This window comes from Rissa tridactyla, chromosome 4 (genome assembly GCF_028500815.1).
Source record: "Rissa tridactyla isolate bRisTri1 chromosome 4, bRisTri1.patW.cur.20221130, whole genome shotgun sequence".
NCBI lineage: Eukaryota > Metazoa > Chordata > Aves > Charadriiformes > Laridae > Rissa > Rissa tridactyla.
Genome location: NC_071469.1, coordinates 70,934,325 through 70,959,829, shown reverse-complemented (window position 1 = coordinate 70,959,829; position 25,505 = coordinate 70,934,325). Strand labels below are relative to the sequence as shown.

Here is a 25,505-nt window from a genome sequence, read left to right as displayed (position 1 = left end):
CATACGGAGATTGCTGCCACACCCAGGGGGAACTTATCTTCTTCTTTTCTGATAAAATAAAGGTAGGAAAGACCAGGGAGTGCCAAGATACTTCAATGCCCTTTACTAACCCCATTTTCATACGGATTATTATGTCTCAGTGGTTCATAGCTCCTCAGAAATGCTACCCAACCCTTTGAACCGTGTCAGCTTGGTCTGGATCCAAGTGAAAGCGGCAGTCATTCTGCCGAGTTTCACAAACAATTTTTGCACGTTTCTAGTAAGGGAACCCACCTAGCTTATACGGAGGATTTGGGCATCCTCAGAGGGTGGGGAAATGGTGTGAGGTACCCAGCTGGGGAGGAGCGGGGATGGAGTTCAGGGCTTCAAATCCTCTCGTGCAGCAGTTTGTGTTCCAAGTTGGAGCCTGGGGCAATAAAACCGCAGTAAAGCCTGGCTGGAGGCCAGCGCCGGCCCCTTGATTTCACCTGAGTCATCCTGGGTCCTTTCTAGTAAAACCTGTGATCGGAAACCGAATGATGGATGTGCAGCGTGTTACTGCTGCCGGCTTGATTTTTATTTCTTTTCCCCCACCCTTTTTTTTTTTTAACTGTCTTGTCTTGGTTAAATGCAGTTCTTGTGCCAGGAGGAGAGGGAGGAAAGCCAGTGAGTCATGCTCCGCGCCCCATCCCTCCCACAGCTCCTTCCTCTCCTTATCTCCCCCTGGCAATTTACCATTTCCTCGGCTCGAGGGGGGACAATTTGTCCCTGCTGCCTTACAGACAGATTGGGTGTGACAAGAGAGGGCTTTGCTGCATCCCTTAGCATCTGGGCCATTCATTTCGGTGGCAATCCAGAAAATATTTGTTACCATGCTCATGGTTGGGGTGGTGGGTGATGGAGCGTACACCCTAGGCTCAGCTGAACCTTGAGACTCAGTTTCTAACTCATAAAATCCCAGAATAGCTTCGGACGGAGGGGACCTCTCTTCTAAACCATCCACTCCGACATTTATTTGTTCACCAGCATCTGAACCCTACGCGGGGCTGGGGCAGAAAGGGCTGTTGGCAAAAATGAGCTGCGGTCTGACTCCCACATTTGCCCCAAAAGTGCGTGTTTGGAGGATGCTGAGACCAGTGGCAGGGGCAACATCCTAGCCAGGTCCCTGCAGAACCCCCAAAATATTTAGTCTTGGGCGCATTTCCAGAGCCACAGCTGGGAATGAAAACATCGGGGCACATGAGCCCACCAGCAGGAAGGTGTCTGCAGAGCTCGTAGGTTTGAAGGGACCAAGGTTTTTGGTGCAGTTCTGGTCCAATCGATCTCATTGATGCTTATCAATATCTAAAGGGCGGGTGGCAAGAGGATGGGGCCAGACTCTTCTTGGTGCCCAGCGACAGGACAAGGGGCAACGGGCACAGACTGGAACACGGGAAATTCCATCTCAACATGAGGAAAAACTTCTTTCCTTTGAGGATGCCAGAGCACTAGAAGAGGCTGCCCAGAGAGGCTGTGGAGTCTCCTGCTCTGGAGACGTTCCAAACCCGCCTGGACAGTTCCTGTCCCACCTGCTCTGGGTGGCCCTGCTCTGACAGGGGGTTGGACGAGATGATCTCCAGAGGTCCCTTCCAGCCCCTGCCAGTCTGGGATTCTGTGACTCTGTGAAGTGACAGGATGAGGAGTAGCGGTTTTAAAGTGAAAGAGGGGAGATTTAGATTAAATACAAGGAAGAAATTCTTTGCTGTGAGGGTGGTGAGCCCCTGGCCCAGGTTGCCCAGAGAAGCTGTGGCTGCCCCAGGTGTTCAAGGCCAGGCTGGACGGGGTTTGGAGCAACCTGGGCTGGTGGGAGGTGTCTCTGCCCAGGGCAAGGGGTTGGAAGTGGATGATCTTTAAGGTCCCTTCCAACCCAAACCATCCGTGACTCTATGAAGCATCTGGGATCGTCGTGGAGGAGGATAAATCCACGCGTGGGATCTTTCCGTCCTGCTGCCGGTAACCCGAAGGGCCCCGGCACGGTTATGGCAGCGTTCCAGCAGCACCGGGGAGCTCCCGAGCGGGATGCCCCGGCCTCACCCCGCCGGGAACAGGTCGAGCTCCGGCGGCCCGAGCGGACGAGGGGCAGACGGGGACGGAGGGGACCCGCCATCGCCGCGGCGGCTGAGACCGGCTGGCTCGCCACACCGCGGGTGACGTAGCGGCGGCGACGGCCAATGGCGGCGGCGCGGGCGGTATAAAGCGGGCGGCTGAGGCGGCGGCGAGCTGAAGCGGCAGTGCTGAGGCGGCGGCGGGCTCCGGCTGCGCGCGGCTCCGGCAGCGGCGCTGAGGGCGACGGGCGGCGGCGGGCTCCGCCACAGCGCGCTGCCCGCTCGGCGTCGGGCCGGCCGGGCCCTACCGGGGCCCATGGAGGCGGCTCGGAGCTGTAACGGGTACGCGCGGCAGGAGAGGCCACCGCCGCCCTCCGCCTCCCCGTCGGTGGGCGCCGAGAAGCCGCGCGTCCCCCCCGGCGGCGGCGGTGGTAGCGGGGAGGGCTGGCGGGGCGAGCGGCCCCGCAGCGAGGAGGACAACGAGCTGAGCCTGCCCAGCCTGGCGGCCGCCTACACCACCATCCTGCGCTCTCTGGGCGAGGATCCCGAGCGGCAGGGGCTGCTGAAGACACCCTGGAGGGCGGCCACCGCCATGCAGTTCTTCACCAAAGGCTACCAGGAAACCATCTCGGGTAGGGAGCGGCTGCCCCGGGGCGGGAGGGCGGCTGTCACCCCGGGGAGGGCGCCGGGCCGGGGGTGGCGGGGCTGGAGCCTTTGGCACCAGCCCTGGTTCCGATTTTATTTCTTAAAATGGCCTTTGCTACTGCCCTGCCACCGTACCTTCCCTTTGATGCCCCTTGGCAGTAAGTCATCAGCAGTATGTGCCAAAAACACCTGTACCTTGGGATCTCTCTCTTCCCTCCTTCCCCCAGTTTATTTATTTAAAACTCCGTACTGTTAAAGTTCATGTTCTGTCATAAACTTCTGTGGACAGAGCAAGTGCTTTTGCTTTCCCTCTTCTGGTGTAAACTTTTAAAGCTCTGCCATAGAAACTTGTTGATCATACCTTCCTCCGTCCCCAGCCGAGCTTGGCTGTGTTCAGAAGGGGTGGGAACGTTTACTTCTATTAGCAGACAGAGGTGGCTTGAATTTCCTGGGTAAAGGTCCCATTCTGATGATGGGTTTATCAGGTGAGGTTTTTCAAAGGTGGGAATGAAACTTGAGGAAGTGAGGTAAAGAGAAAGGAGGAGGTCAGGGAGATCCCTGCCCTGTCTCAGGGTCCCAGCGGCAAACATGGGTGTAGGGAGGTACCCCGGGTTCCTATCCCTGCAAACATGGGTGTACAGAAGTACCCTGGGTTTGCATCCTTGCCCCAGGTGAGTGTCTTATCTGCTTGCTGGCTGCAGGCCCTCCCTGAGGGCAGGAGGAGAGGAGCTGGGTGGGATTTGTTCTCCTTATCACCAGCAGCTCCAAAGTTGTCTCTTGGTTCCAGTGCAGGGTAAATCCTGCTTGAAAACTTAGTTTTTACATCAATTTTCATCTCCTCAGCTTTTCCACTAAGGACTGTACTGTGTACAAACACTAAAAAAGGGCTTGGGAATTCCCCCTTCTGCTACCTCTTACGGTAAAAGGCAAGTTCCTGTTAGCGCATAGCTATGCAAACACTGTCAGCAAGGACCTTTGAATGGGAATCAGGAAGGAGCTGATGGGGTTATGCTCTCTGGAGTGCAGCACTGGTGTACTGAGTGCCCCAGAACTGCATCAGGGTGTTGGCAGCTGAATGAAACATCTGAACTGTGCTGATGGCCGGCATTGGGGAGCTTCTGCTAACACGTCAGAGTCCTTTTCGTAAGTGCACTGTGCTTCAACTTAAAGGCTGGCTTTTGTGCTTAGTTTCTTTTTTGCTTCTCAACTGTTGGCTTTTCTGAAATCAGATTGCACATAACTTTCAGCATTAACTTATTCATGGCCAGCTTATACTCACGTGCCAATGTCATATCTGCGTTTCCCCCAGGAACAGCATTTCTGCCTTGATCTTTGTTTTGCCTTTCTGAACAAACCAGGTTTTTAGGTTCACATCTGGAAATAGGCTCTGGGCTGCAGTGGCCATCCTCTTTCCCCTCTTCCTTTAGTCCAGCTGCATGGTGTGTTTTGAGATGAGGTTTCATAGGGTCTTGCAGAATAATCTTTTGTCTGCTGGGGATAACTTTCCTCATTTGGGGATTGTATTTACTACTGTAAAACATGGGAGGTCTCTCATCCTGCCACTCTCTAGCAGAAGGATTTTTTAGTGATAGTTTCTGAGCATGAATTTCTGTGCTGAACCTGGATGAGGTGGCTGCTCATCTTAAGTCCTCTCTTATCTTGCTGTCAGCTTTGTGGGCAGAGCCACACATTCCCTTAAGGTTTTTTAATAGCTTTTTTCCTCCTCCAGCATGGATTCTCTGGGACCCAAATAGTCTGTCCCAACCTCTCACGTACATTTCATTAAGTAGAGTAGTTCTGGATAGTCCTCTCCCCTGAATACCCATACCTGGGGGAGAGCTGTATTTTATCCAAGAGCAGAAAGTGTCACTGCTGGGTGCTGTATTCTTGGACTGCTTTTTTCTTTACTTTCTAGCAAATAAAATGAAGATGTGGTCTTAACATCCCTTCCTCTGTCAGGTGGGGGATCCTTTTACTTTCCAGCTACTCATCTCATCTTAAGCTATACATAGCTTTCAGTCTTCCCACTCTTACTAGCCAAAGAGAAGGAAGAGCTGTAGATAAAGGCTAAGTCCACAGCAGCTAGCAAAACAACTAGTGGATGCGCAGTTGGTTGGGAGAGTTGATATGGAAGTAACTTCCACTCAGGAGAGTTTTAAATGCATCATGAAACCTAGAGACAATAACTAAAATCTTTGGGAACAAGGCTGGCTGTGGGACTGCAGCTCCTGCTGTTTGCCTCTGCTGCAGCATCCTGATGGGCTGTTCACTTGGTTCTACTAATACAATAGTCAGACTATGAACAAGTCCAGGAACTGGCTTGTAAAATCAAAAAAAAAAAACCAAAAAAACCCAAATCCAAACAAAAAGCAGCCCTGACTTGTTTTCTGAGGTTTATTTTGCAGCTTATTCATCTCCTTATGTAGAACTATCTGGATAGGCAGAGGTTAAAGCAGCGATTTGTGGGATGTGTGTTCAAGTTTACCTCCCAACAGGCAGAAGATAAGAGACCGTTATAATAACTGTAAGTCCCATCTTCTCATAATAGGTTTCTCAAGTAGAAAGCTCTGTAGTGGTGGTTGTACAAACACGGGGGTGGAAACAAGGTGTGTTGCAACAGGCACCTGTCTTTAGCTGGCCCCAGCTGAGCTCACAACCCTTGCCAGTATGTGGAAATGTTGCCAGGCTGTGCATCCAGAAGAGTGACAAAGACAAACCAAGGTAGTAAATGTTAGTACAGCTACAGGCTTTAAAATCAGCCTTATGAGTTTGTCTGCTTGAGTACCTGCCTTGGGTAGGCAGGAGAAAAAGCAATTCATTATGATGGCATTTTAATTTTCCATACAGGAACACAAAATATTATGTAATGGATATATTCACAAGTTATGAAATATAGTGAAGGCTGGAGAGTGTAAAGTTGCAAAGTACACTGCAGGAGATCTTCAGTGTTTAAAGTGCTTGACTCAATCCTGACTTGCTGTAAGTGAGAACATGGGGGTTATGTGGTTGGTCACGAAACTAAGCTGCCTTGAGTGCTGCCCACCCCTCTCAGAGGTTGGTGATTAGAGTGGTGCCTTGCTCTTAATTGTCACTGCACGTTTTTGAGTGCAGTCAGGTTGCTGGAAGATTTTTTTGGTATGGTGAGGGATGATGGCCTCGCCTGCCCTTCAGCAGTCTGTCCTCTGTGGTGGCATTGGAGGAGAAGGCAGCTAAGTGGCATGAGTTTGGTTTAAGGAACCCCGATTCCTTTGGTTTTAAGGAACGCTTTTGGAAACTGCAGTTTCAACAGTCAGCAGTTAGGTATTGTTTTTTCTTTTTGAACCCTGATTGATAATTCACCCTTAAGAACAAACTGTTTTCTTGATCTTTTTAGTTACTATGTATCAGAGAACATACACATTTAGCACATAATTAAATATGCTGGACATCTGATCTCCTTTCTGGGTGTTGTCACTTTGCTTCCATGACACCTGATTGTATTTGTATTTTTGTACTTCCCATAGCTTAAATTTATAGTGTTGTAAGGAAGATTACATCTAAATTCTGTCCCTTCTCTTTATTTAGATTTATGTGAGTAACAGAGAAGCAGATTCTGCTTTCCAGCTTCCACTGGGTGTGTATTTCATAGCTCATTTTCAACAGTGTAGAGAAACAGTGTTCCTGCTTTACCTTTTATTCGTCTTTGCTATCTGTGTTCTGCAGCTGGTCACTATTGTATGTCAGAGCCATTAGTAGAGTTTACTTGCTACATGTCTAAATCTGGCTCTTGCTGTTCTTTCTAGATTATGTCTTTTTTCCTATTAATCCTGGCTTTAGTAAAGACCTCACTCTTTCTTTGACAAAACATAGTCAAATGTGGTGATCTCACTTCTATAGTACTAGTCATTAGACTTTCACTGGAGGAGCAGGAGTGCCTCCAGTGATTTAAAATAAAATCCATTTGGGGACCAGATTAAAAACTTGGGCATCTGTGAAGACTAAGAGCCATTACAACAGAAACCTCTTAATGTATTGGTAAGGGTGGCAGAGCAGACAGGATACCCAAAGTTTTACTCCTCAATTTCATGCAGTGCTTCTGCACGAGCATACAAGAACATGTTTTCTTTTCCACGGTCAGATCTTCATACTTCTGAGAGTAAATTATATTACAAAATAGTAACCTGTTCTCTTGGTTAATAAAGGTGAACTGGACTGTTGATAGCAGTTGGCCTTTAGTTTTCTTATAGTTGGTTCAGGTGACTGGCTGCCACACAAAAAGACTAAATCTTGAGAGATCTGCCCTTCCTCTAGTAAAGGCGTAATGTCACACTCGAGGTGTTGGCTGTGAGACTATATAAATACTGTGAAGCACAAGTGTGTGCAAATGCGGTAAATGAGTGAATACATGCAAAATACAAGACTGCAGACAGTACTAACTTGTAACTCAAGCTGAGGGCTTAAGAATTGATCTTGCTGAGAAAAGCTAACTGGTAAGTTACAGAAATGGCGAGTGTCAATGATGTTAATTTCAAAAGACAAATCGTAAGAGTTGTTTCTGATTGTGTAATCCCGTAGGAAACATTAGGCACAGGGCTGAGCAAGCTGTCTGCATCTGCTGTAGGAAGTTAACTTGCCTTCATCATCTGTAAGCACTCATAAGCAAAATGGCATGTTCATTAACCAGTGTTGTTGCTAGTAATGGTGATAAGTTGTTACACGAATAAAAGCTGGAAGACTTTTCTGGTAGGTATGTTAGCTTTCAAGCATGTTGGCAGGTTCAGCTGTCCTTTTAGCATGTTTAATAGGGAAATGAAAATCAGAAATCCTGGGAGAGGATAACTTTGCTTTCTGAACCTCTGTGGTTTGAAAGGCTGCATGTATGCTTTATTTGCCTGGAAACTAAGTGACTCTACTGTGCAGTTTTTATTTTAAAGCAAATAACAATTAGTTCTGTCTCATACAGTGGATTAACACCTGCTGAACTGTGTGTATGTTGCTTTTCCACTCTCATTAGTTTATGTGCTTTTCCTATGGTGAAGGGTGAAAAAACGCAACCTTAATACTCTTTTTCTTCATCATCTTGTCTGTGTGAATTTGGTATTTTGACAGATGACAACAATGGTGTAAGCCCATAGATTTTTCCAAGCCTACTCAGTTTGCTGTGGATGAGAGGTGCTAAGCATCACTACGTAAAAATAGACAGGCAGTGCCTTAAACAAACAAGGCTGTTTGATCAGCAGCGCTGCCCTTTGCTAAGGGCTGGTGAGTTACTTCATCCTTTCCTGGAAACAAGGTACTGCTAGTTCTCTTGCTTCTCACAGATGCAATAACTCATAGATGTTAATAACTTAAAAATAAGCATTATTGTGGCATGGCCATGGTTTGTTTCTTGTGAACCAGAGGGTTGGAGAGACAGGGCTGTTCAGAGTAAGGTTCTTGGGGATTTCTTTCCTCAACCCTCCTCCCAACCCAATCAGTGAACCTGCTGAAACAGGTACTCAATGCAGTGAAAGTAGGACTGGAGGACTTCCCAGGATGATCTCCCCTGACCGTTAATGCTCAAGTACTACCAGATTTGCTAAGCTTGTTTGGGGTTTTGTTAGGAATTTATTAAATGTCTTTAACCTCTTGGATCTTAACTATTAAAGGCTTTTGATCTCTTCATGTTGCTTTTCCAAAGTGGCGTTTCATCTCCTCTGACTTTCTTTTGTTTCAATTTCAGAAAAAAGTGTGGATGGGGGGAGGACTTTCAGCACCCTCTATGACATGAGACATTGAAATGGTTATTGAAATCCTGATACATTTTAATGAGCATCTCCATCACCCTGCTTTCCTTCATATTAATAAACCTCCTGGCAGAGGACAACTTCTGGAACCTAATCTTAGCTTCATCTGAGAGCCTGCAATAACTGATCTCTTATGAATAGACTTTAGTCTCTCTCTGCAATGTGGAAAGTGTCGCATAGGAAAACAAACAAATCTGTACAAATGATGGCCAGAAGTAGTTGAATAGCAATAATGCTTTTCCTTCGTCTTTGCTTCTATGAAATGGGCCTTAAATTACACATCTTGTTCACCTCTCTTCTGGTAGCTAAGGAATTAAGCTTTGCTTCTGAAGCAAATGTTCCTTTCTGAAGTTGAATGTCTGTTTCTAGTCCTTTGGTGTTGAAATCTGAAATATTAGTCATAAACTTGTAAATTCCTTTGTGTCTGAGGTTTCTCTTGGTTCCTGTTAGGCAAGGAAACCACAGAGTGCTCATTTAATTTTCTCTGCAGCTTTTGGGCTCTATTGCCTTTTTAGATAGTAATGTGGCATCTTAGACTGTGTCTCTTTCTATAGTTCTTCAAGACTTCTTGAAGCAAGTGGCATACACAGACACACCCCCCCTTTCTTAGCAATCTGAAGTCACTAAGTTTCTGCAGCAGTACAAACTCTTTTTATATGAATGAGTGTTTTTTGTAGCCTGATTCTCTTTTCTGAATGCATAATAAATTCCTGGTACCTTTTTAATACTGAAAGGCTGCAATAATTTTCTTGTTTCTTGTCTGGAATATTTTCTCTAAGTACAGTTAACCTGTAGTGTCATTACATGAATAAATATAAAATTTCAGTTTTGACTCTACATCTTACTGCTTACCCAGCAGCAACTGAAAGGTTTTTAAAGCAATTTCCTTCCAGATTTAATTCTGACCCTCTAGTCAATTGGCTTCCCTACCACACATTCAGTTGTTAGCTCATGGCTTCTGCTCTGTCAATTACATCTGTCCTAAGATAAGGAGGAACTTTTTCCTGAGAAAGGCAGTCAAAGGTCTTAATGAATGGTTAGCCTTCGGTCTCTGTGTCACGGCACTGCTATTCTGGAGTATCCTCCAAACAGTGACCTGTTCTTAGTTCATGCAAAGGTCCTCTGCCCTTGGTCTTGGTCTTGGTCTGGGTCTAACTCAGTCTGTGTTCCTGGGAGAGCAGAAGGTACCTGACCTCAGCCTGGATTTTAGTTTGTCCAAGCTAATGGACATTGATACGGTGTGACTTGTCCCACCACAATCACAGGACACTTGCCTCCCTTAGCCTGAATCTATTCTTACAATGGCATCAGCTGCTGGCTGCGACTTGTGGGACCCGTGGGTCACCATGGAGAGCACTGGGGCTGTCAGTGAGGACAGTCTGGAGCTGTGTAATGGATATCATGGGAACCATGTGCCTCATGTCTCTGCCATGACAGATGAGCTCAGGGAACAGTATCTGGGAATCTCTGAGGCTGCCTTCATCCTGTTGATACTGAACAATCCTGTCTGACTCTCTAAAGCGGAGCAGTGAGACAACTTAACACCACAGGGAAGTACTTTATCTCATAGGGAGAACAACCTACATTGCTTCAGTCATCTGTCTCACAGGCATTGTAAAAATGAGACATCTGAAGTACTGTGAAGCTGATGCAGTGCTGATCTGCAGAGTGCTACCATCCTTCATTCCTTTCACCTACCGAGCCAGCTGCTGGGCGGGCTCTAGCTTCCTTGGTTGCCAGAGATGCTTTTGCTTTCCTGTGTCACATTAAAGCCATGCAAATAGTTTCTATAGTAACAGGTCTTTTTGCTTAGCTCTGACGCAAAATCTTGAAAGGTCTTTCTCATTCTGTCTTCATCCAATTCTGATTTTTTGCTTTTATCAACTCTTTTTGAATATAAAGGGGAAATTTAATTCTGCTCTGTTCCAGGAGTTAACTTGCACCAGAGGTGACTGCTCAGTTTTAAGTCTGCTGAAGTTTCTACAACAGGACTTGAACTCTCAGCTGAAGGAAGAATCAGTTGGAATAATCTATAGAGTGCCCCAACTGTAGATAAAATGTTTGTTCCTATTCCCTGTATATCTTAATTTGAATCTTAGCTTTTTCATTAACATGATTTGTCTAGGCTTAAAGACTCGAGCAGTAAATTCCCTTAGCTTTTCTGGGGTGGTGGAGAATGAAAAGATGTTACTTGCAGTCTCCTTTGGCATATAGACAGACCTTGGTGGCAGCACTTGAGCACAGCTGTTACTGAGAAAAGCAGAGTGAGGGGAGGTATGATTCTGGGAGACCAAGGGAGGATGTATGAACATGCCTGTCTTCTTGCTAGCAGAGGAGATGCTAGTCTTGTGCTTCTGATGTGGATGGTTACGTAGGTGGTACTTGGAGGGAATAAAAGTTGATTTATTTGAGAGGAAGAATTTCCTTTTTGTATTGAGGAAAAGTAACCTGTTGAGAAGGGGCCCATCTGAGCTGCAGGTGCTTTGCTTTCTCAGGAAACCAAGATGGCAATATTTACTTCTAGCCCTCCTTCCCTCTGAAAGCCCTGTTGACTTCTCTGCTTTTGTTTTGAAGATCCTGGTGCTGAAGGAGGGAAGGGATGGAAAAGATGCAGTTGCACTGGAAGGGCGGGTGGGTATTTTAGAGCTGAGAGATGCAGCCAATGTCACAGCCACATTGCTCTGTACGATCTGGGACAGGTCTGGGGAGGGACAACATGACTTCTAGATCTTGCCCTGGGTAGCAAGAGTAAATGTGTTGGGGCCTCCAAATGAGGAAACCAAAATCAAGCTAGTGAAGCAGACAGCATGTCCTAGTAGGTAGAATGAAAGCACAGGAAAAGAGGAATGAATTTTTCCGCAGCTTTGCTTCTGGGACAAAAATATGATTTTTAAAAATAATTTATTTTAAATAATTTAAGTAATGTATTTAATATAATTAATAATAATTAATTTTTTTTAATCTGAGGCCCTGTTTCCCCTTCTGTCCTTTCAGCTCTGATAAGTTCTCCAGAACACGTGCTGCAGGCTGAGCTTGTTGGGGACCTGTTTGATGCTGTAGCAAATTGAATGACTTTAAAAAAAAAAAAAAAAAAAAAAAAAAGGCAGAGAAACTTAGAATTTAGATAAAATGGTATCGCTTCCCTGCACAAAGTGTTGGAGTCTCTGCCAAATGAGTCTCTCCTGTGTAATTATGGAAAACAAGTGCTGCAGTGGGATGTAGCACATCATCTTGTTGCAGTGACTCTTACCTAACCCTTGTGAACACAAGGCTTGGATTTTGAAGAGGTACAGGGATAGGCAGGGTTCAAGCTATGCTTGTTTTCAGGAGAACAGACTTGTCAAGTGTGGGCAGGAGGGACTGGAGCAGGATAGAGGTGACTGGTGTGCTCTTTGAACACCATGTCCATTTACTCGGGTAGTGGCCTTCAGTCTCACGTTTTTGTTTTACCCTATGTCCCTGTATCATCTGTCAGTCGGGAAGGGGTTATTGGAGGGGCTAATGCTAAGCTGTTTTTTTCCTTTATGTTCTCTGGCCCTCCTCAAGGAGTATCTGATGCTGACTTAAAATCAGCACTCCGTGCTGCAGAGGTTATGCTGCTGAGCAGGTATCATCTGTGACCTGGCTGCAACTTGCTGCTAATATTAAATAAATCTGAGATGCAAAATTGGCAAGACCTGTATAAACGAGAAGCATGAAGCATCCCACAGCTCTGTGGTTGTGTTCTTGATGCACCATTCTGTTTGCTTACACACCTCAAACTCCCTTGGCTGAGAGGGGGCATTACCAAAACTGCTGTTGCTCTGGGCTGTAGCCTAAGAGGGAATATGAAAGAAGGCTGGATGACCTTTGTGTTGCTGTTTGATTGCTTTAGCCATGGGAGGGATGTATTTTGTTCCCCAAGTTGCCTGTATAGTACTTCACAAGCTACTTAACCTTCTTCCCCCTCCAGCTTTATAATAGGGCTAACAGCTGTCTCTGTGATACAACGCAGCTCTTCAGCATTCCAGTAATAGACTTATGTTCCTTAGATGAAGTTTGGAAGGATCTATTAATATATGTTTTATACATGAATACATGTGTATATGCATATACATACACATATATGAGACTTCACAGTTGAAGTACCTTCTGTTGAGGCTTTGGCCTTATGCTGCGTCACACACTACCATGGCTTAATGAGAATGTGGCCATTTTTGGTTGTTCTGAACGGTCTGCTTTGCAAGTGCGCTGACGTAAATCCATATCTAACATCGGTCTCTGATACGCTCCTGGCAAGGCTGGTATGAGCCAAGCTGGTGGTGTAATAACAGCAGCAGTCACTCTGGAGATGCTTTGTGGATCTGTTTGGATTTTGTTTTAATAATGCTGGGCATAGTAGCAGGTTTTGTGAAACCACTGTTTGCCTTTCTGCTGTAGAAATGGCATGTCTGCAGAGTGCTGCGGGAGGGAGCTAAGAACCCAGGTGGTTGCTCTGTCTCTCCTTCCCCCTCCTCTGAGCCTGCTCCATTTCGGATTCTGGCTATTCCCGGATGAATTCATAGTTATACAACTGCATGGGGCTCCCCATGTAATCAAAATCCTCTCCAGCAGTGTTTGGAGTAAACTAGACTCTGAAATTTGAAGAACAAAATTATGTACCTTTACAGAGTCTTTTCCTGGCCCCTTTTGTGCCCCCTACTCCTGCTCTCTGACCTGATCAAAAGCCTTCAGGGGTTCAGCGTCGCTCTCTTGCAGGTTGCCAGCCCTTCTCAGGAAAGACCGTGCGTCGCAGGCAGAACATCTTGTGCACAGTTTCCAGGGTTACCTGTGTAGTGCTGATAGCTAGCAGGAAATTAAAATGCTCCATGATGATGATACGTTATCGACAACAGATGGTGGCCATTAGGTGTACGTGCATGTCAGGGGAAGGCATAAAGGCAAGTAGAGCAGACACAACTATTAGATTTGTGTAATCACCACCTCAGGTGCTAAGCTCCACTGTGGATGAAGCAGGGTAGTCCCTGAGCACCCAGTTTCCCCCTCTGGCCATGGTGTATGTGCTCTGGTTCCTGGAAGTAATTCTGAGTAGTCAGCATGGCTTCAAGCTGACTCGTTTGCAGAGTTCCTCGTTCTGATTATCAGTCCTTCTGTACAGCTAGTTCTCCCTTGCTGTTCTGCCTCTCTCTTCTATACAGCTTTTCTCTCTTGTCTTTCAAAGGGCTCAGTCTCTTAACTTGAGAGTGGTCTGCTTTTAACTTCGCCAAGCATGGTCCAGCTGCTTGCAATCTCTGTGATCTGCTGTAACCTGTGTCAGGATTGCCTGGGGACTTGTCAGGGGACTGCTAAATCTGGAAAATCAACTGGGGATCTGTTCTGCTGAGCTCTGAGACTAGCAAAGTGTCATGTTGTATGTTCCTTTTCTTACTGAGCTATCTCTTCTACCTCTTATCTTTATGGTTTTCTCCACCTTAATTCTCGGTTAACTCTGAGGTGCAGAATTAGGACAGAGTATGCATATGCATGCCTGCTTTCAGTTCAGGGCAGCAAATCTCCCCTCAATCTGAGGGTACCGATCTGTCTTTTTGACTTTTCTGTATGCCTAAGCTGCTGGTGTGCTTCAGGATGAAATGAAAGAGTATCTTATGTGGGTGCAAAGCCTCCCTAAAGATAGCAATGCTGGTGTTGAAGTGTTTGAAGAAACCACTGTGACAGCTTAGCTTCTCTCAAACCTCAGGCTCAGCTTTGCTTGTGGTGTGTGGAAGCGCTAATAGAAGCCCACTTTGAGATTTGCTTTCCTGCCCAGCACTGGCTTTATCAGCTGTAATCTTAATTGCTCTTAAGATGCCAGTAATTCTGCAAAGACTGGACTTGTTCTAACCTGGGCTGAAACTGTTATTTGAATAAAACACTATAGACTAACATCTGGTGTAGCATGTAGGTAGACTGACATAGCTAGCACTGTGGCTGTTGTGTAATCATATGCAAACCAAAGTGTATTTGTGATGTTACTCCTTACTTGCCTCCCACATCTTAACTCTAAAAATCTGTAATTGAGAGCTATATTCTTGCTACAAGCTTTCTCAGATACTGGCTGGAAGAACCTTCCATGCTTGTGCATTTATTTTTTTTAATACAAATGTTTAATTTCAGATGTTCTGAATGACGCCATCTTTGATGAAGATCATGATGAGATGGTAATTGTGAAGGACATAGACATGTTCTCATTGTGTGAGCATCACCTCGTTCCATTTGTTGGAAAGGTAACTGTTCCTCACAAAACAAATGTGGGAATACATGATAAAAGACCTAAAGTACATGTAAAAGACTCTGTAGCTGTAACTACAAAGCTTATAAAGCTATAAGTATTTACTGCTTATGGCTATGATTCTAGAAGTTAATCTTCAGAATACAAATAAGGAAGACCTCCTTAATGTGAGTTTTATTTGGATCTAAGCTCCTAAAATACAATGCTCACCCTTTCCTAGTCTAAATAATCTAATGGTTTCTGACATTTCATATCAAAGCTCTTCATGAAGCAGCAGCAAGCCTTGAGGGCAGACATCTTGATAAACCAGCTCACCCGGCATGCTGGCTCTGTCATGGATTTAGCTTCTGGCTTAGAGCTATCTAATGCACATTCATCTCAGGAACCCCCCTGTGAGTGAAACAAACTTCTAATTAGCGGCCCTGTCTTAAATAAGCAAGCCCAGTCAGGGAGGGGGTGGTCAAAATTGACTAGCAGGAGGCTCCTTAGGTTGGGACATCCATGAAAGGGGCTGGTGTTTCAGAGGGTGTTGAAATTGTGATACCAGCAACTTTAAAAAGAAAATCAAAATTCTCAAGTTGACTGCTGTAAACATGATGAAGAGTTCGGAGCAGGTAGTGCCTTCTGTGCATCTCAGCCCCTTTGCTCCCCTGTCAGTGCAGAAGGATGGAGCTTATTCTGATCCATCTGGTTTACCATAAAGTATTCACAAACCTGAGAGTAGCAAGTGCTTTTGTGTTCTGTAAAACTCAATCAGTACCACATATATTCCAAGTACACTATCTCCCCAAGATAAAATACCCAAACAGAAACCGGCTGTTTATTTGGTTGGGTCAACTCAATTTCATCTGCTTTATTTTCTTACTGTTAGTATTTTATACTGGAAAACAAGGTAACTTCTTTTTCTGTGCAAGCTTTCTATTTCACCTGTTATTCTTGGTTGCACTTACTGTGTATATTCTCTTCGTTACTCCTGTGGCAATATATGCATTCTTTTTACGTCTAGCTGTTTAGCCTGTGTGGTTTGGAGCAATCTCCTCGCAAACACCGAATTGGTCCTGCTCGTATAAGGGTCTACTAAATGACTTGGTATGCCTCTAAATATTCTCAGACTAACCATTCTCCTGTTGGGTACATCAAACAGGCTGCAAATACTGACCAGTGGGTCTTGTATTTGCAGTTCTATCTTAAACGAAATTAAGACATTTGCAAAAATAGTCTGTGGGGAACAGGATTCAACGCTTATTTGTAAGTTATGTCTCTTACTTTGTCTGAAATGTCTCATGTCTTTTCAGGTGTCAGTGGGTTGATTACCCAACAGAAGTGATAGGAATGAGCAAGTTAGCCAGGTAATTAGGTGCTCTGTGGTACCTCTAACTGCAGGTACAGCAATACAGGATTCTGAGATGGGGCCTCTAGGCAAAGCGCTAAGACAGAATCCTACACTGACACTCCCCTACTGTATCCTGGCTAATTTTTCAAGTCTCTGGTATGGTGACACACGTGCTGATTTATGATCAGTTATAACTGTAAACCCACTTGAATTCAGTAGCCTATGTTGCATTCTAAAAAACAGGAAGCTAAATAGCTTTCCCCTGCCTTTGTATCTGAGCATTTTTCTTCTCAAGAACTTATTCCACCTTAGTGCAACTACATGTTCAGTATGAATGTTCAGCAAATCCATACTCAAGCAGCATGGAAGTTGACTTAATCACAGAGTGATCTATGGTACTACCAAAACAGGAAGAAATATCAGTAAGTGCAGCCTGATTTTGGTGGCTAAGTAATTCTTGCCATCAGAACTTTACCTGGAAGTAAAGTACAGTCCCTCTCTCTCCCTAAATCCATTTTAAGTCTTGAAAGAAAAGCATGTTTATTTTAGAGGAACAGTGCTGTACTAAGCAAGACTGCTTTTTATACCCAAATGTAGTAGAACTCTGTAGCATTCCTGAGACTTGGAACATAAGCCTTGACTCTAGAGGAGCTGTGATTTTTCTCCCCCTCAGAAAACTTACTTATTCTTCACTAGGACACTGACCTCATCAGGCATTTACAGTCTCCGTTAGCTCCACAATTTTTCAGGCTTGCATGGTGGCATGTTCCTCCCACATGCTAAGACTTCTGGACTGTTCCAGAGTTAGTTCTGGGGCAAATGCACATCTCATTCTCTATGCATGAGTTTCACATGCATTTGGAAGGTGTGTTTGATTCTGTTAATGATTTATTCTCCTCTGTCTAGGTACATATTGGCTACCTTCCTAACAAGCAAGTACTTGGCCTCAGCAAGCTTGCTAGGTAAGTGTTAATGTAATGAAAGTGATGCTAATTTGTAAAAGGGATTCCAAGCTGTGCTAACTGTGCTAATCTTTCTAATCTGGTCCCCCTCTAAAGCTCAGCCCACTTTGTGTCCTGGATTTGGATTTAGACCAATCCGCAGCATTACGTTTTTCATGGAGAGGACAGATAAGTCTTAGAGCTCCATGTTAATTCACATCACAGCCGACTGTAGTAAACCCTAACACTTTTGTACGTTCATCCAAAGCATTGGTGTCTGCAGGGAGCACAGAGCAAGAACAATAGAGAATTTGGTCATGTGCTAAGGCAGGCTACCAAAACCAGTGGGGTTCTCTAGCTATTTGCTACTTGTGTGTATAATGACTGATAAGAACAAAAATCCCAAACTTCCAAACTGTAAATGAACATGTTTTCTAGATAGAAATTGAATCTAAAGATTTTATCTGTTAGCTGACTCTTCAGATGACTTTGACATTTCTTTCTTTCACTTGAGACCTGCTGAGAGCGCCGTGGGGTGGATTTTATAGATAAGGTTCAGCCTAAGAAACAAAGCAATTATGATACACTTGAGGAATCCATTTGTTTATGTAAAATAGCCTTTTCCTCAGCAAGTGCCCTTGGATTAGTTGTTGCACTGAATCTTGTTATAAAGTGACACTTTCTAGTTCTGGTGAGGAAGGGGATGGTAGATCCCTTCAATAAGCAGATTATTGGGGGCTGGAGCAGAAGGGTCTCCTTTGAGAAATTAAACTGAAAAATTGGCTGTAGTGCAGAAAGACCACATAGGTTTTGCTTATGCTTTCCCTGATATGTCTGTTATTCTTGCTGTAGTTCCAATAAGACTAATGAGAATTAGCCTTGTAAATCTGTATGCCCGCTTGGTTTTCTTAGCGGGTAGGAAATGCGTAGGATATGACACTGAAATGCTTTAAAGTCAGTTGGCTCTTTTCTGTGCTCTGCTTGCACAACAGTGAATTTGGTTTGGAATGGGAAGGCCCTTGGAGGTCACATCTTTGTTAACGTAACCTCATATTACAGGGAGAGCATCTTCATGTCTCCCAACAGTGCTTATAGGAGTAGACTTCGTTCTGATTAAATGGCTGAAACAGGCAGTTCAACATTTAAATTTTTTCCTACGTGTTTTCTGTGGCCGTACCTAACCAGTGCAATTGTAGGATGAGGTTCTGAGCTGATGGCACCGTAGTTGCTGGGCGAAAGACTTTGCCTTCTATAGTTGCTTATGCTTGTGTGTGTGGCAGTTCATGGCTTGCGTTGTGTGTTGGCTGGTACTCCTGTGGCTGGATCTTTTTAAGTGGTGAGGTGTTGGGTTTTTTTGAGTTGGATTTCTGAAGGCGAACATCCTTCCTGAAGAGACCGTCTTTAGCACTTGGTTTCATTTCTGCAGGGCTCGAATGCAGGATTAAGGATCACATTTGAAACGTGCCTCTGTTAGTTTGTGCTTGCTCTGTTCTCCAGTTACCTCTGAATTGCAGATGTAAAAAAGGAGCTTAAAACTGTGTCTGGTGATTTTTATTTTTTTTAATACAAGTGGCAACATAGTGCTAGAAGGGTACAATTTTCCTACTATTTATTCTCAGTATAGAAACATGCATGAATAACCACAAGGCTTCCAGTGCTGGGCTTGAAAGGTTAAATCTTGCCTCTTTTTCAAGTTAGGGTAAAACTCCCATATACTGCAATAATCAAAAGATTAGATTCTTGTATAACAAAACGTTCTCAGTCCTCACTTGCTTTTGAGTGCTTACCATGAAGAGATCGGTGGGCCAAATAGTGCTTCCCTTTCGTGCCCTATATAATGCAACCAGTGTTCAAACAAAGATTTGTGAGGCTGTTGGTACTCTGGGCCTAATCTTTCATAATAGGATTAGTCTAATGTGGTGAGTTTCTGTTGTTGTGGATGACCTGTATTCAGTAAACAAACATCTTTCTTTGGACTTTAAGCTCAGGCTTGAAAGTGCTAATGCAAATAACTATTTTTACATAAACATGCTTATAGGACTTCTTATATGCAATACCAGTGTGAAAATATCTGAGCATCAGCTTGTTCCTTGTCCATATATTTGATCCAAATATTACATGGCTTTCTTTGGAATAGCTATAACACAGCCATTTCATTTCTGGAGGGGAGTTTCTGCATATAATTCACTCTCCAAAACAGCAGGCAAGTCTCATTGTCAAAATGTTTCTTGTAACTAATGCCTCAGGCTGCCAGCCAGCGTCTGGTTTTTGTCTAGTCTGACCAGATGAGTACTGAAGCTTTCTAAAGCAACTTCTTTACATGGCCACTTGACGTGTAATTAAGCATTTGAGGTTGGCATGAATAACCAATTGAGTTTCAGAGCAGTTATAAGACTTCTCTTAAATGTGAGAGTTTTAGTACTGTGGTTATAAATGATGGTAGTATCACTTTCATTGCCCTACAAATGGCTTAAATTTGAAGTCATGTTTGAGAGGAGCACTAAGGTGATCCCTGCACCAAAATGTGAAGGATGGTATGATACATGGGTGGAGAGTATCTGTTTTAAATAAAAACAATTCTGTCTCATTGTTCTTAGTTAAATTTGTGGTTAAATGCAAGAATCCAAACCATCTCTTGCTTAATTTCAATAACCTTCTGGGAATCCCAATATCTGAATTGTCCTTAAAACAGCATTTGGTTTATGTTGAAGCAAAAGGAGGTAATCTGACCTCAGTTCAAGGATGAGCTCTCGGGGAGCCTTTTGGCGTGGATTCCCTTGCAACTGTGTGATGCAGGTGGGTGGTGGTACAAGTAATTCAAAAGTAACAGACAACTGAAGAAGCTCTGAGGAGAAGTGGCAGGTTTACCCCAAAATAGTCTCTCGAGTGGCAAGTAGGGGGGAACCTGTCACTAAACACGGTGATGTGCTGACGGAAGTCCTTGAGCAATGCCAGCTGGGGGCTGAGCACCAGCGTGATGTTGCATGGATGGCCAGGAAGGGCATGGATCAGTACAGTTGTCTTGTTTGACAGTGTCAAGTTAATTATGAAGATCAGACAATGGTCAGATAGGAATAAGTGTAACATTGTCTTTTTCCTTTCTCCTTTAGGATTGTGGAAATATACAGTAGAAGATTACAAGGTAAACAGCTGATTATTTGATTATTTCTTTTGTCGTGTGCACTCCTTTGCTAGCCAGCTCAGGGTACTGGTAATTGTAGGTGGACTATAGCTGTACAAATTTTAGTGTGAAGAAAACCACTATGTTCTTGAACAGGAGTTTCTCATCTGTCATCTTAGCCCCTGTGTTTCCAGTGAGGGGCAAAACATGCCTGTGGAAACAGATGTAAGCAGTAACTAACTGAGAGGATAAATGTGCTACAAGATACTGCTGCCAGAAATAACTAAACTAGTTGGATGCTGCTGGAGATGGACTCTCCTACAGATCATTGAAGAGAGGCGTTCAAGAATTCTTGTCTGAAGAGATGAAGGGAGAGCTGCCATATTATGGACTGCCTGCCTGCTGCCCCCAAGAAGGGCAGGAAGCTGCAGGATCTGAGGCCTTGGGTTGGGCTCAGCCGCTCTCGTCCTCCTGCAGTTAAATTTGGCCTGTTCTTGGCAACAGAAGTCTTAGTGACCAGTCTGACACCTAATGGTTAGAGCTGCAGGAAGTAAAGCTTTGCAGGACAATAGGCTCTCTGAATTTCCTCATTTTTTATCTCTGTTTCCGTTCCTTAAAAAGAGAAATTGTATGTAGGGAATGAGAAGTGCAGCAGTAAAGCCAGATAACAAATATATAAAAACCGAAAGAAAATAGAGAAGGGAGAAAATCTAACTGCATAATAGGAAATGCAAGAGCTATTATAATAAATCACGATAATGCAATTCCTGCAAAGGTGTAGTGCAAAATGACTCCCAGTATAAACAAGCAAATAAAAGACCTGTTCCAGGATACATAACATAAGGTAGGATTTGGTACTAATAAAACTTATTTAGGAAGAGCAGAGTTTGTGTGTTTGTGCAGAGTTTTGGTGCTGGCGGTGGGGAACAGGCACGCTTGGAGGTGAGGATGTGGTGTTACATGTGTGTGGCATGCAGATAGCGGCAGCACGTTAGTGCTGGTTGGATTTAACACTGCCTCTGAACTCCTTGTTGTTCTTTCAGTCCAGGAACGCCTTACCAAACAAATTGCAATAGCCATCACAGAAGCCTTACAGCCTGCTGGAGTTGGAGTGGTTATTGAGGCTACGTGAGTTACTTTGAGCTGTTCTGTGGTGGTGTATGGGCTGTGTGTGATTCCAGCTGTGTGTAACTCCTGCTGTGCACTGCAGAGCTGTTTTGTGTGGTCTCTTTGCCTGCGGTAGCTGTGGCCATGCTTGTTTATGGGGCAGAGGACTGGCAGGCATGATCCTTGCCTGTTCAGCAAAATGGCTGGATGGGTTGGAGCCATGTAAAGTAGGGACCTCCCTTATCCACTGCAGGGATGTGGCAACTGGCAGTGTGGTCAGCTCTCCCAGCTGCACTGGGTCTGTGCTCTGCCTCAGTGCCCCTTCTACTTCCTCGAGTAGAGCAAAGCTTGGGTCTAGCAACAGGCATGTCCCTGGGATTGGAGTGCACCTTGGAAAGGTGGGATTTTCCTGGGATCTGAGGAGAGAAGGCAGTGCTCAGGGGCTGGGAGTTTGACTTTCTTTTCTGTAGAGGACAGCTGAGGTACTACTGACAACTGTCCGTTCTGGACACGGGGGTTTTGTCGCTTGCCCAGAATTTAACTTGACTGTGTAAGAAACATCTCTCTTCAGGGGATTACTTCTTTTGAGTATGGCTGATTTACTGACTCCCCTCTCATTTCTTCTAGGCATATGTGTATGGTAATGCGTGGGGTACAGAAAATGAACAGTAAAACAGTAACCAGCACAATGTTGGGGGTATTCCGGGAAGATCCAAAGACCCGTGAAGAATTCTTGACACTCATCAGGAGCTGAAACTGTGTTTATTCTCTAAATGCACTCTGGAGATTGTTCTGTCCAATGTCACTGTCTGTTCTTACTTGTTCCTACGTCTCACTTTTAAACTAAATTGTTGTGAATTATTGTCATAGTTTTTGTGCAGTAAAAGACTTCTGATGGCAAATGAAAAAAGTCACGATGAGGTAGGCTTCTCCTGGACTCCCAATAATGTTCATGTCCTGGAATTACAAGCTATGAATAGGGGTTTGGAAATGTTTCTACAATGCAGAATATACTGCTGTTAGGAGAAAAGCGGGGCTTGGGAGTGAAATGGCTATTTATGAAATAGTTATGTTTATTAGAATAAATGTGGAGCAGCACAGGAAACAATTGAAAGGCTGTGGATCCTCCTAGGACCACTTACGCTGCAAATACTGTGTACCTCTGATGAAAAGGATGGTCCTGAATTATCTCTGACTATATTTTGTTACAAGTCCTGCAGTGGCTGTTTCAATATCTGGATATGTATGTTTTACCCCTTTGGGATGTTACCTCTGGTGGTGTTTTATATCCTTGCTAGTATTAACCCTCCTTTTTTTGTGTGGTGTCTTGTTTGTTTGTTTGAGAAATTTAAAACACATTTTTCCTAGCCTCTTAACATGCAGGGAATTAACTTCTAAATTATTTGGGGCACAATCTTATCTCAATATAAAGGGTTTTATGCACCTTTTGCTCTGTGCCTCAGAATGTCTGACCACTTTAATTGTCAGTTTCTTACTATTTTTAAGCAAACTTTAACAGTGGGGAGGGGAGGAAAAAAACACCAGAGTCTGTCTTGCAAAGTGCTATGATATCCAAAGAGGTTTTTAATGATATTTATATCTTGAGCTTTCCTTCTTGGGTTTCCATGGGTTAGAATGAGAAGCTAAATCTAGTCTGATAATCTGAAAATGAAGATTTCGCTTCAAGTATTTCAAGATTTACATGTCATAAATGTTGGACCAAAGGTGAGCACTGAAATCCTGAATGCAGCACATTGTACCTCTCCTGCCTCATGGCAGGTCATTTTAGGGCAAAGTAACCTGAAATGACAACAACTTATTTCGTAAGAGTAATTGAGAAAAGCATTTCCAGGGCCATCAAAATGAATTAAACCGCATTTTTCTGTGTATGTGGCAACTGCTGTATGTGGCAGTCTTGGTACAAAAAGTTTCAATCAGCTGGACTTGGCTGAACTTCTTATACTTTGTTACAATTTTAATGGGTGTTTTGTAACTCTTAATTGGGACAACATGAGGCGCAAATGAAAACCACCCTTCTCCAACTGGGCACAGGAGGCAAAAATTAAAAAATGAAATGTCAGCCAGGGTGTCAGATGACCACAATGCAGGTTCCCATGGCCATATTGACTTTGCGGAATACAAATCCAAGATGTTCCGTACGCTAACCTAAAAGGCAGTTCCTGGCCTAGCAAGCTCCATCTTACTGACATTCCTGTCTCTGTGTTGGAATCAAAATTAAAATCATGTCCAGTCAAATTTCCATTGGGCCTAAAGAACTTTCAAGAACAACAACCTCATGTGTTTAATTACACTAATTTTACCTTGACGACCTTTGCAGTGTTATTGGAAAAATATCCTCTATCCCAGATTCTGTAGAGCTATGTGCTATAGAAGTGGCTGTCTGCTAGCCCAAACAACTGTGTGTTGCACATGTATAAAAGGCACTAACTCTATGGCATTTGTTTTCCTTAAATGATTGAGAGCGGATATTGCCACTTCTCAGTTCAGTCTGTGTATCCAGCTGAAAAGCCTTAAATCTTTCTTGCCTGAAGTTCCGAGTAAAACTCTTTCTCTTTTTAGCTCAGCAACTGGAAGGAGAATTTGAGGACCAAAGGGGCACCCACTAAGACATCTGTTTCTCTTTGCTTGCTTTAGTTTGGAAATTAAATCTCTGTAAAACAGTCTTGCTCCTGCGGTAATGAAAAGTTGCGTTTTAACCACTTATCTCTATTCAGGATAAAGTTCACATTGCACCACCTCTGTTTTTTATTTCCGTGTGACCTATAGTCCTTAAAACGTACCTCTCTATATCTGTGGCCTTGGATTTTGTTCACATTTTTGTTATTGTAAGACTTGGTGCATTTTGGAACGTTAGTATTGTTCAAATACACAAGCTTTAACTACAACCGGTGTATATATATGTATAGTACGTACAGCCTGCTCTTGTACCACATCAAAGTCCATTGTCTCTAAAACATTAAAGCACAGTATTATCCTTTGGAGTGGTAGCATCCTTGGTGACTTGGAGGTGATGGCATTGCCCAAGGAAGTGGCACAAGCTCCATTTCCTTGTGTGGGAGTTGTTTCTGTGCTAGTAGGTGCAGTAGGTGTTGGGTTGCTCTTCTGGGACAGTAGTCACCCATTTGTTGACTGAGGAGCAAAAAACCCCCCCAAGATTTGGTGTCACCTCCATCTTGCTGCTCCTCAGTGCTAGGGGAATCAGCAGCAAGTCCATGGGGACAGGGAAGGTGGGAAGCTGCTCTGGAGTGGCTATTGCATGCCTTGAGGTTCATGGGGGCTAATAGTCTTCTAATGCGCTTCGTAAGCCATTCTGCATGCCTCATTGCCCTTTATTGAGGAAATAGCTGACACCTGGCCAGGTGTGACAAGGGACTGTGAAGCTGAAGTCTTGGTTGGGTCACCCCACCATGGCCCATGCATAGCAATGAGCTCAGCCTCTGCCTTCAGGGTGGGGAGGCTGTCTTGGGGACAGTCCTGCTGTCCTCTTAGGATGCAGATATTTCTGAAATTTGGGGCGGGGGGGAAAGATAAATTTACAGATCCCAGACTCCTGAGGAGTCTTACCTACCCCTCTGTGCCGACACACAAGATAAACCAGGCCAGGGTGGGGAAAAGGCAACTGGAGAAGTTCTTAGGCTGCAGGCAGGGAGGGGGAATCAGCATGACTTTGTGGGCAAATGCTGCGGCAGTCAGAAATGGAGAAGGAATAATGAATGACATCCCCCTCCAGCACTCCATGTTTGTTTTTTTTCCCAAATGGTCTGTCCTGTTTGGAAATATGCCTCCTGGGAAGCCCTAGAAGCGTTGTCAAGAATTGTCTTTGTCGTGAAGTAGAGTTACTTCTGTGTTTCCCACGGTTGTATATTAAAGCTGGTGATTGTGGTGGGAAGTGGCCTGTTTGTCAAAACAGGCTCTTCTGCAAGAAATTTGCTATTCCCTGCCTTTTTTGTTTTTTTAGGTGTGGGATTGGGAGGGAGCCCCCCTGGTTTCGTGATCATGGGAAAAATCTGTTTTCATTGGAGTGAAAAAATATTTGGCTTGAATGTGTTTTCAGCTCAAAAACCCAGAAGGGTGAATCAAATCTGTACAAGAACCAAAAGCTGTTATTGAGGTGACATCCCCCCATCGCTCACTTACCACATCTCCCCAGGTCCCGCTTGCTTTAGCACATGCTCTATTCATTTCCTGATACCCTCCAGTGGTACATGGTGCTTCTCAGTGTTTTGGTTTTCTCAAGAGTCCCCCATATAAGCAGCCTTTTT

General features: G+C 44.3%; 1 protein-coding gene across 1 annotated transcript; it reads left to right on the top strand.

The window, feature by feature from the left end:
• The first annotated feature begins 2,251 nt into the window (after positions 1-2,251).
• Positions 2,252-24,224, top strand: GCH1 (GTP cyclohydrolase 1). The gene is made up of 6 exons (XM_054197807.1): positions 2,252-2,695; positions 14,606-14,715; positions 16,960-17,015; positions 20,105-20,136; positions 21,159-21,243; positions 21,850-24,224. The coding sequence occupies exons 1-6, from the start codon at positions 2,380-2,382 to the stop codon at positions 21,974-21,976; spliced, it is 726 nt and encodes a 241-aa protein (XP_054053782.1). The 5' UTR covers positions 2,252-2,379; the 3' UTR covers positions 21,977-24,224.
• Positions 24,225-25,505: the final 1,281 nt, after the last annotated feature.

Excerpts from the sequence above, each read along its gene's own strand:
- GCH1 (XM_054197807.1), top strand. The coding sequence starts at position 2,380 with ATGGAGGCGGCTCGGAGCTGTAACGGGTACGCGCGGCAGGAGAGGCCA. Across the intron at positions 14,716-16,959 it reads TCGTTCCATTTGTTGGAAAG|GTACATATTGGCTACCTTCC; the intron begins GTAACTGTTCCT and ends TCCTCTGTCTAG. Across the intron at positions 17,016-20,104 it reads GGCCTCAGCAAGCTTGCTAG|GATTGTGGAAATATACAGTA; the intron begins GTAAGTGTTAAT and ends TTTCTCCTTTAG.